Source organism: Coturnix japonica, chromosome 1 (assembly GCF_054131305.1).
Source record: "Coturnix japonica strain WE chromosome 1, WE-NBRP24, whole genome shotgun sequence".
Lineage (NCBI taxonomy): Eukaryota > Metazoa > Chordata > Aves > Galliformes > Phasianidae > Coturnix > Coturnix japonica.
This window is the reverse complement of record NC_140663.1, coordinates 132,888,476-132,901,560: the sequence shown is the minus strand read 5'-3', so window position 1 is coordinate 132,901,560 and position 13,085 is coordinate 132,888,476. Positions and strand designations below refer to the sequence as shown.

The 13,085-nt window shown below is 45.7% G+C and overlaps 1 protein-coding gene and 2 long non-coding RNA genes across 10 annotated transcripts in view; 2 read left to right on the top strand and 1 right to left on the bottom strand.

Moving 5' to 3' along the window:
* Positions 1 to 245: 245 nt before the first annotated feature.
* Positions 246 to 7,928, bottom strand: LOC116652751 (uncharacterized). Of its 2 annotated transcripts, none has more exons than XR_014942052.1 (3): positions 7,794 to 7,928; positions 5,356 to 5,456; positions 246 to 1,170 (listed from the first exon to the last, which is right to left on the bottom strand). It is a non-coding gene; the product is annotated as an uncharacterized LOC116652751 (long non-coding RNA). The 2 variants fall into 2 exon arrangements; XR_014942053.1 differs by lacking the exon at positions 7,794 to 7,928 and adding an exon at positions 7,400 to 7,536 and having other exon boundaries at positions 1,035 to 1,170.
* Positions 1,064 to 2,769, top strand: LOC146762737 (uncharacterized). The gene is made up of 3 exons (XR_014942051.1): positions 1,064 to 1,203; positions 1,789 to 1,871; positions 2,630 to 2,769. It is a non-coding gene; the product is annotated as an uncharacterized LOC146762737 (long non-coding RNA).
* A 142-nt stretch (positions 7,929 to 8,070) lies between the features above and the next one.
* CLYBL (citramalyl-CoA lyase) overlaps positions 8,071 to 13,085 on the top strand; it is a 152,050-nt gene continuing 147,035 nt past the window's right edge. For all 7 annotated transcript variants that reach the window (XM_085535912.1, XM_085535903.1, XM_085535895.1 and 4 more), the window contains exon 1: positions 8,071 to 8,137. In XM_085535912.1, coding sequence (XP_085392038.1) covers positions 8,085 to 8,137 — 53 coding nt within the window. In that variant the 5' untranslated portion in view covers positions 8,071 to 8,084. The remainder of the gene's footprint in view (positions 8,138 to 13,085) is intronic.

Below are 13,085 nucleotides of genomic sequence, written 5' to 3'. Positions count from 1 at the left end.
TTCAGTGGGTCGTTACCTGTTAAAACTTCATACAAATCTGCAAATACTATATGGGAGAGGTGCGCATAAAGGTTGCATGTAGTATTTGATGGTGTTATCTGCAACGCTGTGTGTATCAACACACCTTTAGGTCTGCAGTACGTGTTAGTTGAGTCCACATGGCCGTAACGTTGTGGAGCATGAGAATGAAAGCGTGCAGAGACATTCGGCAGCATCCAGCCAGTCCTTAGTGCGCTTAGTGCAGGTTCTTGTTTGGGAATTGCTATGGAATGGTCAGTATGTTAAGAAGATCTTAACACACGAGTCAGCACTCTCTGCTGCTGTTGCTTTTGGAAGGTCTTGGTGAAGCATATGGCAATTATTGCCAATTGTACTTAATGTACATTAAAAGAAAAAAAGCCAATTCCTATTTTTGCCTTACATTAAGAGACTACTGTCAGTTTCAGGTGACTGGCTTTCAACTGAAACTTGCTTTATTGAAAAATGGAGTACTATATTCCGATGTTGTTCAGTAATGTAGATTCAAAACACGGTTTGGCTTTCGGTAGTTTGTTTTCTTTTTCACAAAGCTGATAAAATCTTACTTCAATTTGATCTTCATGTACCGTTTGTCATTTGTAAGGTTGGGTTTGTGTTGTTTTTCTTTCCATCCTTATTGATTTGCTTTTCTACAAAGACCTTAGCCTAATGATGCTCGAATACTGAACCCAATAAACATCTCTTTGGTTAAGGTACTCTGTCATTATTAACCTCCTAGAAGCTGGCATGTAAAAGAATACTTCAGATAACATCATCTGAACTATTGTGCTATGAATCCCTGCCAGATGAGCCACACCCCTCGTGTTCTGCATATCTCCAACCACAGCTGTTGTGGGCAGAATTGTTTTCATGGCCCTCCCTGCATGCAGCCACTAGGAAATGCCGATTTCAGATAACTCTTCCATGTTTTGTGTTCAAAACAGGAAATGGGCGACTGCTTGTTGTTTACAAACACCATGAGCTGTAGTGTGACTTGATTTAAACCTCTTGAAAGCGTGTCACTGGATGTTCTTAATATCCTTGCTTCTGTGGTTACATTCTCCGGCTCAAGTGATCGGTAGTTATGCAACTGTGAATGCTTAGTTGGAGAAACCTGAATCGCCTTACTGCGGTACAAATACAGGCGGTGATCTGAAAACAGGTTTTAAAGAGAGATCAGCAGAGGTAGGATGCAGCCATTATGATATGTATGTGGGTTTGCAACTGGTGCTTTGCCATTTTCCCCCTTGAGTAGACACACTGTGGCAGATTCTTACTTTTGTGCTATTTCATTATTTTCTGGAATCTTAAACTTGCAAGCAATATTTTTTTTTTTTTTTTTTCCCAAGCAGCTTGGCCATATAATAACGGTAACTGGTGCATAAATGGGAATGGTTGAGTTTCAGCATGCAGAGGTGATGTGGCAAGTTTATTATATCATAGCCTTTATAGCAGAGCTCTTCTAAAGTCATTTCCTCCCTTGGAACTCAGCTGTACCTCACATTTTGTTAGTTTTCTAGTGTTTAGTGTTCTGCGTACCGCACAATGCTCCACTGTGCGCCATGTTTGTGATTCAGATCTCTTAGGAGACCTGGGGATTTGGCCTCTGCTTTCAGAAATGCCTCTTCCTGCCAGAGCACACTGCAACTGAAGTATTTTTCTGCGGGACAGAAGGTTATTTGTGCAGAAATGATCCAAATATGACACTTCCTACAAGTTACCTCCAATGTCACCTTCATTGTCTGACCTGCTCTTTCTCCTTATTCCCAGTATCTAGTGGATCTCCATAAAGCTGGCTGCTGAAATCATTCTCCTGTTGCCTCAAATATCAACTTTGGGTACACGCAGCATATGTAAGTATATGACATTTCAGATTTCAGATACTTAAAGCACAGATCTTGCAGGGCCTACAGGATAGCTTAATTTATCATTTGGTTACTGTATAATTGCCATCATGGGTTTCCTCTGCTTTTATATGAAACATCTGGAACTCCCTGTTGGTAAGATGGGAGTAGTGAACTGCTTGTCATCTCCTGGCATATCTAATTAACAAATGAAACTTGCCACGTTTGGATGACAGCACATCCGTGCAGCTTCCTGGGCTTCCAGCACTTCTGAAAGTGCAATCTAAACTCTTCCTTCCCTCGAAGGGATTTTAGCATCACCTACTGGTCGCAGCACATATAACCTTAAAGTATGGGAGCAGAGTTAAGGGTATGATGGGAAATTTTACCAAACCGCACTCTTTGAGGAGTGGAGACATTAAATTTATTGACATAGAGTTAATTATGTAGGCTATTATCAAGTTTGTCAATGATCAAGAATAAAGAAGAGTTAACAGTAGTCATTCATGTAAGTTTACTGTGAAGATGTTAAAGGTGTCTGCCCTCGTGAGGCCCCATCTGCAGTACTGTGTCCAAGTCTGGGGCTTCCGAAGGGCAGATTAGAAATGTGTTTCTAATTCCCCAGAGATTTTCTTGACCACTGGATTACTGTAGGGTGAAACACATCTTTCTTTTTGCCTTGGAAAGAGGTTTACAAGCAGAGGTTTTTAGAGGCAATTTTTGCACAGAATGGGGCAGAAGTTGAATCTTGGTGTTTTGTTGGATAGGAAGCCATTTCATGGCTGACTTCATACCTGACACTCAAGAGGACTGCTGGTAAAATAACCTGAGCAGGACATCTACCCTGTAATTTGATGCAGGAATGAACTTCTGCATGCTGTAACACCAGCTCTGGCACACAGTGTCCAAACAAATATCCAGCAGGAGCCTCTACAGAGACACTGGCTATTGCTGTGAATGACCAGGAAGTGGGAAATGAATCCCTGGAGTCCTTGAAAATACCAACCAAGGGAAATCGCATAAAAAAAATATTAGAGTTCTAAGACTGCAGGTAGGTGAAAGTGAAGAAAAATACTTTCTTTCATTCCTAATCAACTTTGCATCTCATGGCCTGAGCACAGAGAAGGCAGCGACACTACTGGGTCCTACCCAGAATATTGTGGAAATCCAAATAAGTCACAGCCAGTCATAGCACTGAAAAACGCTCACGGGACAGCAAATGTTACACTGTTAAAAAGTTTATGGAGTAATGGAAGAGCTCCTTTTACAGAACTTAAGCTCTGGCAAAGTCTGTGCTTGTTGGAATGAAAGGGAGAAGGATCTGGAAAAAAAAAAGTAGAATTCTAAAGTGATGCAAAGCTTTAATTCAAGGAAGGAATGCCATCCAGAGGGACCCTGATAAATTCAAAAGGTAGGCCCTTGTGAACCTAATGAGACTCAACAAAGCAAAGTGCAAGGTTTTGTGGTTGGGTTGAGGTAATCGCAGATGCATATATGGACTGGGAGAAGAACTCCTTGGGATAGCCTTGTTGAGAAGGACTTTAGGGGTCCTGGCTGATGAAAAGCTTAACACAAGTCAGCAGTGTGTGCTTGGATTCTGGAAAGCCAGTGGTATCCTTGGTTCCATCAGAAGGGTGGTCAGTGGGAAAAGAGAGGTGATTGTCCCCCTCTACTCTGCCCTAGTGAGGCCCCAGCTGGAGTATTGTGTCCAAGTATGGGGCCCCTAACACAGAAAAGATATGGAGCTGTTGGAGAGGGTCCAAAGGAGGGCCACAAAGATGATCAGGGGGCTGGAGCACCTCCCTGCAAAGACAGGCTTAGGGAGCTGGGCTTGTTCAGCCTGGAGAAGAGAAGGCTGCAGGGTGACCTCATTGCAGCCTTCCAGTACCTGAAGGGAGCCTATGAACAGGAGGGGAGCCAACTCTTTGAAAGGGTATATAATAGCAGGACAAGGGGAAATGGTTTTAAGTTGAAGGAGGGCAGATTTAGGTTGAATATCAGGGGGAAGTTCTTTACTATGAGAGCGGTGAGGTGCCAATACAGACTGCCCAGTGAGGCTGTGTATGCCCCGTCCCTGGAGGTGTTCAAGGCCAGGTTGGATGGGGCCCTGGGCAATTTGATCTGCTACCTGATCTAGCACAAGCCACAGGTCTCAGTTTGTGTGGAGATGTGTTCCAGCCTTTCAGCTTTACGTGTGCATAGGCTGCCCCTACGCATCCAAACACCACAATGGTTCATCATGCCAGCTGTTATCTGTGGGCTATGCAGTAGGCAGCCACAGATAGAGTCAACGCTAAAAAGAAACCACAGCATTAAAATTAAAGAGGAGATGAAAGCTGTGCTGCAAAAGGATTATCCAGGGTCCTGTCCGTGCTGAAAGTACCACAGTGCCTCCTTGACAAAACATTGGTGCACAGCAGTGGACACCCCTGTGGTGAACCTCTGGCCAGCAGCCTCTTGTCAGAAATGCTGCTGCTGGATGTTTGTCCTGAATCTGTATCGGTACCTCCCAAGATGATACCCCTTGAAGAACGTGTGCTGCTCTCACCAATGGGAATGGCTTGCCATGTGATGTGTATCTGCTGGCCAAAATTATGTGTAATTTTTACTTTCAGTTTAACTTAGGTTTAATTGTCTCGATTTAAGCCTCTTGCACTAACACTAAGCTGCTTTTGTTTTTACTTTGGATCCAATAATTTTAATGTTTCCTCCATATGGCAGTGGGTTTTCAAAGGAAAAAAAAAAAACAAACACAAGGTCTGAGACAGAGCTACTTGCATGGATTGAAATTAGGAAAGTGAAACTAAAAATACATATAGGACAGATCAAGCTAATGTGACATACAGAAAGAGCTCCAGGGTGATAAAAAAAAGGTCAAAATTTAGACAAGAATGTTCACATCTTTTGTTCAGTCCTTCTGTATTTACAGTGGATTCTCCTATGACTTCAGCAGCAGCAGAACTACAGCATGTTTTTTACTGCAAAGACCTGAGCTGCAGGAGGATGGTTAGCTGGCTTGATTCTCTATCAGCTAACTTTCCTCACATACATGATGCAGTCACTCTCCACAGCTGGCCTCTATAAAGTAGGAAGTTTTTCAGTGCTTGGATGATCCAGAAGTAGCTTAAATAGAACATATTTCCTGTCCTCTGACAGCCCTGTGGTGATTTCCAAATATGTGACATAAAACGTCAGTTTTCCACATCAAAGTCACTGGGACAAATACTACTTCTCATGTCACCTCTGTCACAAAGCTGAGGGTTAAATGGAAAGAAATACACAAAACACAAATAGGAAAGGAAAATGTAGATTTTAAACTCTAACCAAGACAGAATATGGCACTTCTGCTTGTTTATTAGACATCTTTTTTTTTTTTTTTATCAGGGTCTGGAGCCTACCTCATCACCTGCAGTGAGTCTGATGGTGTTCTGCCAGCAGTTACGGTCAGTCCTTAAGGGCAGGGCTATAGCATAATTGGTCTCCCACCACTCACCTGATGGAAAGCCTCTGTTTCTTGCTGGGATGCATGGGCACCTGAGTTATTCGATGAAAACAAAATCATTTCACTTCTGACACCACTGAAGGCAACAGCATCTAAGTGAAGTTTCATAGTCTACATTCAGATTATAAACTATATTCAGAAGACGATTCTTATCTTCTTGTCAAATTTACCGGCTGAGAACATTTTAGTAAACATCTGTCACAGCTCTGTTTCCTGATTTCATTTTCTTTTCTCCCCTTTGGCACTGAAATCATGAAGTACTGCAGCATTTCACACGAGGACTTCAGAAATGTGAAACATTATGGGAAGCGTGAGAGTCACAGGTAGGCTAGAGGTGACTTCTCTAAGAAGTCTTTCAATGTTCCTTTCACCTGTTATCATGTCAAAGTAACTTCTGAAGCTACCAGCAACCTAAAGTGATGCCTTGGTGGTATCACTTGGTGCCAACTTCATTCACTCAGGCCTTCTGAATGGGGCTTCATAAGCTCCTTTAAACCATACCACCGTGTGCCCAGGGTCTGCAAAGAGGTAGGAACTGATCCTGAAACTAACAGATGTGACTACTCAGCACTTAGTGAATGTCATACATTTTACAAACCATTTTTTCCTTTCATCTTAGCTTCAGTACTAAAATTAGACTTTGCCCAGTGGTTCATTAGGAACAAGTGTCAACCAAAGTTCAGATCTCCGTGGTACAGAGAGAGCTTTAAAGACAATGATCTGTGGCAGACACAAACAAAACGGCGGGTCTACGCCTCTTAAACAAAACCCATTTCCCTCCCCCTTCCCCGCAGTAAACAGCTTCTGGCTGCAGATTTGGTCCTTTATAGAAGAGATTTTTAAGATCCCAGCTGACCTGTCCGGCAGCCTGGTAATCCTCAAATCATCTGCTTGCCATCCTAATGTGGAGATGTCACTGAAAAGGTTTGTTGACAACCTTCTGTTGCATTAAAGATAGGTCTGTAAAACTGCGACCGCCTCGATCAGTTAAACTTTAACACATGGCTGAATAAAACTCTCCTTCCTGACAAAGAACTGTGTGGAAAAATACGTGTTTTCCAGATCACTTTGTGTTGGAGTAAGTTGATAGTGATTTGTATAGCGTCTCATGAACTCTCTTACATAAAGTTATTATTTCACAAGTCCGAATGTCCTTTCTGTACCCATCCTCATGTTAAGTGTTTTAAGCCACCCAAGTGCTGTGTTTTACATTAGTATTTAGTTAAAATATTTCACATATAACAGGTTTGCTTAACGAGGGCTCACGTAGCAAAAATACAGCAATCAAATGCATTAGTGCCTCCCAGGCTCTGACATTATCAGCATCTATGAATCCTTCAATCAATTTTTCTGTTGAGTAATAAATACTAATCTCAGCTAAACTGTTTTGTTACATATACAGCATGCCCTCATCCCAAACAACTCCTTAATCCACTATTTTAATAATAGCCTATGGATTAAAGGATCTATACAGTACACTGACTCAACGTATTGAGTTAAGGATCTATAGACGGACATTTCTGTGATCCATTTTAATGGCATACAGACCATCATAGCATTATGGTGTCAACAGCCTGCAGATTATCTGGCGGGGTTCAAAGCACGCTGCAGCAATTCAAGTTTAAGGATCCGCCTTTGAGGTGAAAACTCTACTAGACGTACTGGGAGAGGGGACTTGGAAATAAAAGCATAGGGTATATGAATGCTAACAAATATGAATGCTGTAAAGTATACAGAATACTTTGAGTTTTGAAACCTGTCAGTATGACATAATTGAAAGGAGAGTCCACTTTTTTGTCCCCCTCCTCATATCTACATCTATTTATCTCCATCTCATCTACACACGCATCATACTTTCCTCCTTGCATCCTCCATAGCTCAACAGTATTTCACACTGGAAGACCCATTGTGATGGGGGTTTCTTTGTTTGTTTAAAAAAGAGCATTTGCTCTGAATAGTTCCAAGGCTGCTATTTTTCACCTTCTGAACTAAAGCAGAACCACACCACTTATTGAAACGTAACACATGCTCTTACCTGTGGTACTGGCAAGCACAGCTCCACACTTCAAACTCCCTTACAAACTCTGTTTGCAGGCAGCACAAAGGCTGTGGGCCACTTCCAGCATGCCAACATTTGACTTTTCATTTGACTCTCCCTTTCCTTACCCTCATTTAACCACCTACATTCATATCACCCTGATTAAGGTGATACCACCGTCCAGGCCAAGCCTGTCTCTCCTCCAGGAGAGCAGTGAGTCCCAGCCAAAGCCTGAGGAGCTGTCAGTGCTCTGCGCTATCAGAGCAGGCCCAAAGCAGCTGTGGCACCACAGAGGCCCCTCTGACACAGCCGGCCATCAGAAATGCCCTCCTGTCACAAAACATCGCGGCAACGACCTCCAGATCGGCGCTGACAGCTGTTTATCCCCCACCTTTCCACAGTGAGGCCCACGCTGACCGCTCATTTCTCTTTCTCAGATCACAGTCCACGATGAGCGTCATGAGGACGCACTGAGGGATCACCCGCCGGCAGCCAGGAGGCGCCCCGCTAACATCCAAGGGAAGCACCCGCCCCTCCGACCCGGGCACGTGGGGGGCGGCTCTCCACCCCCACGTGGCGTGCGATCCACCTCCTCCTCCCTACTCACCAATCAGCCCCACGGGGGAGGGTGGCGGCGGCGTTCCGCAGCCAGTGGGCAGCGGTGGGGCGGGGACGGGCGGCGATGGCGGCGGCGGCGGCGGCGGCGGCGGCGGCGGCGCGGGGCTGGAGGCGGCTGTGAGTGAGGCGGCGCCGCCCCGCGGCAACAGCGGGTCGGGGGTGGCGGGGCCGGGACGTAGTGCCTGAGGGGGCGCTGTGAGGATGAGGGGTCGATGGCGGGCGGTGAGCTGAGCTGAGCTGAGCTGAGGTGAAGCGAATGCCCTCCGTGCTCTGCCCTCCGTGCTCTGCCCTCGTGAGGCTCCACCTGCGGCACTTGAAGGGCCTGGCTACTGTAAGCGTTTCGTAGCTGGTTGTTAGAAAAGCATGTGATAAATCAGAGGAGTCTGGGATAACCACAACGTAGGTGTTGCTGTGTACAGGTTGTGTTGATACTGGTGTTCTTGGGGAGCCCCCCGGGGCAGCCGGATCAATTTGTGCTGTGTTAGGGATAAACGGTCTGGGTCAGGCTTTCCTGCCTTCTATAACGCCGTCCATATAGCTCTCTATAACTTCCTGAAGGGGGGTTGTAGTGAGCTGGGGGTTGGCCTCTTCTCTCGTGTAATCAGTGATAGAACTAGAGGGAATGGTTTTAAGCTGCGTCAGGGGAGATTCAGGCTGGACATTAGGAAGTATTACTTCTCTGAAAGGGTAGTCAGGCATTGCAATGCACTGCCCAGGGATGTGGTGGAGTCACCAACCATGGGAGTGTTCAAGAAACACTTGGATGTGGTGCTGAGGAATATGATTTAGCCTGGAAGTATTGGTAATGGTTGGACTAGATGATCTTCTAGGTCTTTTCCAACCTTGATAATTCTGTGATTCTGTGATTCTGTCCTGCAGGGCACACAACGTCACTTCCCAGCCACCGGCTGACTGAGCCCGCTGCTGGAGGAGTTGCATGCATGTAAATGCCTTTCCTTTTCCCCCTGTACAGGATCATGTATACTAAGGACATATAACTATTAGCATCCAAGGAAAGGTAACAAAGATGTGGAAGGGTCTGGAGGACAAGACATATGAAGAGCGGCTGAGGTCCCTGTGTGTGCTCATCCCAGAGCAGAGGAGCTGAGGGGAGGCCTGATGGCGGCTGCAGCTCCTCACAGGGAGCGGAGGGCAGCGCTGAGCTCTGCTCTGTGTGACAGCGACAGGGAACGGCATGGAGCTGTCAGGGGAGGGGCAGCTGGGGGTCAGGGACCGGGTCTGCACCACAGGGTGGTGGGCATGGAACGGGCTGCACAGGGCTGTGGGCACGGCCCTGAGTGCTGGAGTTCATGGAGCATCTGGACACTGCTCTCAGACGTAGGGTTTGGATTTCGGTGATCCTGTGTGGAGCCTGGAATTGGACTCGATGACCTGCTTGATTCCCAGGAGATGTCACAGCCTGTTGTCAGCTGGAATTGCCTGTCCCTCATCACCTGTGCTGCTTTGGAGCCCAAAAGGCTGCCGTGCAGGTGGAATCCACCATCTCTTGCAGGACCTGAATTTAGGGCAACTAAGAGGTGGATGACCTCAGCTGGATGAAGAACCAGGAGTCCTTGCTCACATTTCAGCTGGACAACCATTTAGCTGCCTGCAGTGTGGACAGAAAACGCAGGGATGACTTCAGACTTCAATGATCAATGTGCCTGTTGGTTGGATTTCATTAGCAGCTTGGTGGTCTGTAGCAGGAGCTAGCAGGCACCCCGGGTCTGGACATCAGTGTGTGTCTCTTGGCTGCCATTTTTGTGTCTTTAAGAAGATGTTACTGTCCTTGCGGTGCTGCAGGGAGAATGCTGTTGGAGCATTTGTACTGTTAGCAGGCAGGTGAAACTGACACTGCTTGGAGCACTTGTAATCTCTTTTTGCTTGCTTATAAGGTTCCAAGGCCTTCTGGGCTTTCCCTGCTTTGGAAAGACTTTTTTCATGGAAAAAGTTTTAAAAAACTCCTTCCATCTGTTCTGAAGTAGTAAATTCAGCTGTTCTTTATTCTTTTTCCTAATTGCTGAAGGCTTTAAGTGTGCTTTTACAGACAATACTGCAGTAAAGCGTCGCATATGGAAACTTCCTTTGCCACAGATCTGTGTGGAGGGTTCTCTCTGCGCTTAGTGTTTGCGGTGTAAAAGAACTTTGCACCTGGTTGCCCTCAGCTGCCTGAATATAAGTGTGCTTCCCCCACGAACAAGAGGGCTTTTACATCTGTTTCTTTCTGTGGCATGTCGTGGCCAGAAGCACACCCAAATGCCTGCACCAGGTCAGTCAAAAGTGACACTGCTAACCTCACATCTTGGCAGAGTGCTGCAGAGTGTGGGATGCGCAGTGTGGATGTGTACAGCTTTGGGAGTGCTGCTGGAGGAGTGCTGCTTCACCTGCTGTGCCACTAAATGAGCGTGATGGATTGCTATGGCGTGGTGAGGCTCACCGAGCGTCTCCTTGTAAGATAATACAGGATTAATGATAATTCCACGTCACATCTTGCTCAGGGGCTGTGCGTGTGTGTCATCTACACTTTCTGCCCTTGGAACAGAAGATATCTGCAGCACTGGGAGTTTCTTCTGTTGTCTCCAGTTGTCATGTCACCTCCCAGGATCCTGCTGCTCTTTCATCTTGTATTTCACATGACAAGTTTTGAGCCTACTTGGCAAATTAGTCTTGATGATGCTTTTCGTGGATTGGACACTGGAGGGTGCTAATGCAATGAGAGCTGAAATTGTTTTAGCAAATTAAAGGGTTCCCCTTTGTTACTTGTGAAATAGTTTTATTCTTTGTTGCAACATTCCAATGGGAAGACATCCTCTGTGGTCCTTACCAGCAGCTGATCTTGCTTTGTGTGTGTAGTGCCATAACCTAAGCTGTCAATAAAGCATTAAGTCAGTGAGGGATTTCTTTCCTGAGCCTTTGTTAAAAAAAAAAAAACAAAAAGAGAGAGAGAAAAGAAAATCATTCATTTTGTGTTCTATACGTTTTAAGTGTGTCTTTCAAGATTATGGGCATGGGATGAGTTTTGTTTGAAACTGTGAGTTTCCAGTTGATAAAAACACTTTATCAGGCAGAACTGCTGAGAAACAGCTACAGGACCCGTTTTCTACAGTCACTTTGTTTTACTGAAACCAGTGTGGTCACATTGCTGGCTGGGTGAGCACCTGATCATGGTTCGTGCACTAGGGAGGAGAGGGGTGGCTTGAACACCATGGTGCTGTGACCCTCTGCCTGGGGATGAACCTGATGGAGCTCTCTAACATCAAGTTTTGGGGTGGCTATATGTCATATATACACCTGGATGTGCTTAAAGGTGTTCCTGCTGGCCTAGCACTATACTGAGCCAATCTCTGCCCTCCTCTGCAGTTGGCAGAAAGGTGCCAGCTCTCTGGTGTGTGCTCTGGCAATTCCATACCCAGTGTTAGGGACTGTGAAACTACTGCCCGAGCCAGTTATTGTCCTGGCAGCAGCAGAGATACGATGCTGGCTAATTAATGCTAATGAGAAGCAGGGTGCAAAGCCAAGTGTATACAGCTGATCACCCCTGGCACCCCAACAAGTCTGCTTAAAGCTATCTCAGTCCTCAGTAGTCCTGCCTGTCCCTCCACCTGTCTTTGTGGAACCACTAGCAAAATGGAAGCTGCCAGTCATAGAGTGTTTGAGCAAAACAGGGTTGTTGCAAATACACTTTTGCTTGAGGTCTTCCTCGTGAGGTACGAGTGACAAGAGAATTACTCCCATATCTTGTTCTCCTTTCCAATGCATTATTGCTCTTCTCCGGGAAAGTGTTACTTTGTGTTGGTCGGCTTTTGTTCTTTCGCAGGCGTTGTGGTATGCTTACATACAGACTGCTTTGATTTTTCCTCTCTTTTAGAAATACGCAGCAGTTTTTCTCTTGAACAGAAGATGCGGACGAGCATGGAGAGAAGAGTTGCGTGTAAGGCAACCAGGTTTGGTCCTGTTCTGGCACCATTTGAGATACACTTGCTGACCTTGCAACACAGCCAGCATGGCTGGTGATGCCGCTTGGCGTGATTTCAAGAACTGATACGCTAGCAGTGGTGCCAGAAGGATTTGCAGTTGTGCATTTCACGTGGGCTGCAGCCTAATTCATCCTGAGAGGCCCGTGACTGGCAGAGAGGGTTCATGGGCCTTATGCCATAGGTACTCAACACCGTTGGGTTTAAGTGCTGCCAACTGCTGGCTGCGGTCCTCAAGGCGCAAATCCACCCCTTGGTGGGAGGGGAGCAGGCCTGTGCCTGGGCTGCCTGTCTGTGCTGTTCATGAAAGCCATGGCAGTGAGCTCTGTAGGGCTTTGCTGTCTTATGTGAGAACGAGCTGCTGGGCTGGAGGCCTCTGTGTTGAGGGGTCACTCAGGCCAGGAAATGCCCGAGCTACTGGATGTCACTGAGGCCGCCTGCCTTGCCTTCTTCCTTCTGCTGCCATGGGCAGAGCAACCAAGCCTGCTTTCTTTTCTGCCATTTTAATTAAAAGTGGTTGGCATCAGGGCTGTGCAGCGATGAAAGGGAAATGATGAAACTTTGAAGAATTTGGGGCATAAAGTCGATCTCTAAATTTTAATGTACTCATTGCATTTAAACAGTTAATAGATACGTTTTATTATTGAGCTTTCGGGTGACCTAATTTCCCTTAGTACTGTACATTTAGCTTTATACATCTGCACCTAATTTGTAAAAAAGGACTTAATGAGAAACTTCAAACAGTTTAAATGTCAATTACAAAGCAAGCTAGGTTTTAAAGTTCCAGTAATCTGTCCATATTGGTCATCGAAACATGATCCCAGGTGGATGTTAATTCAAGACAGATGGCATTCCAAAGGCACAATTACAAAGAGCTTATATATTTTCAACACTAACAAGCTGTCACGCTATGTTGTAGCTACACTTCCAATACTGTATAGCTACAATTACTGCTTTATCTGGTGCGGAGTTGGTAATAAAGGGGTTTGATTCCCCACTCTTGAGTTGTCAGTGGGATTTCTGAGGTGAACTGGAGAGTGGGTTAAGGTAGTGTGAACAGCTTTCATTTGGTCAAGCTGTTGGTTTTCTGT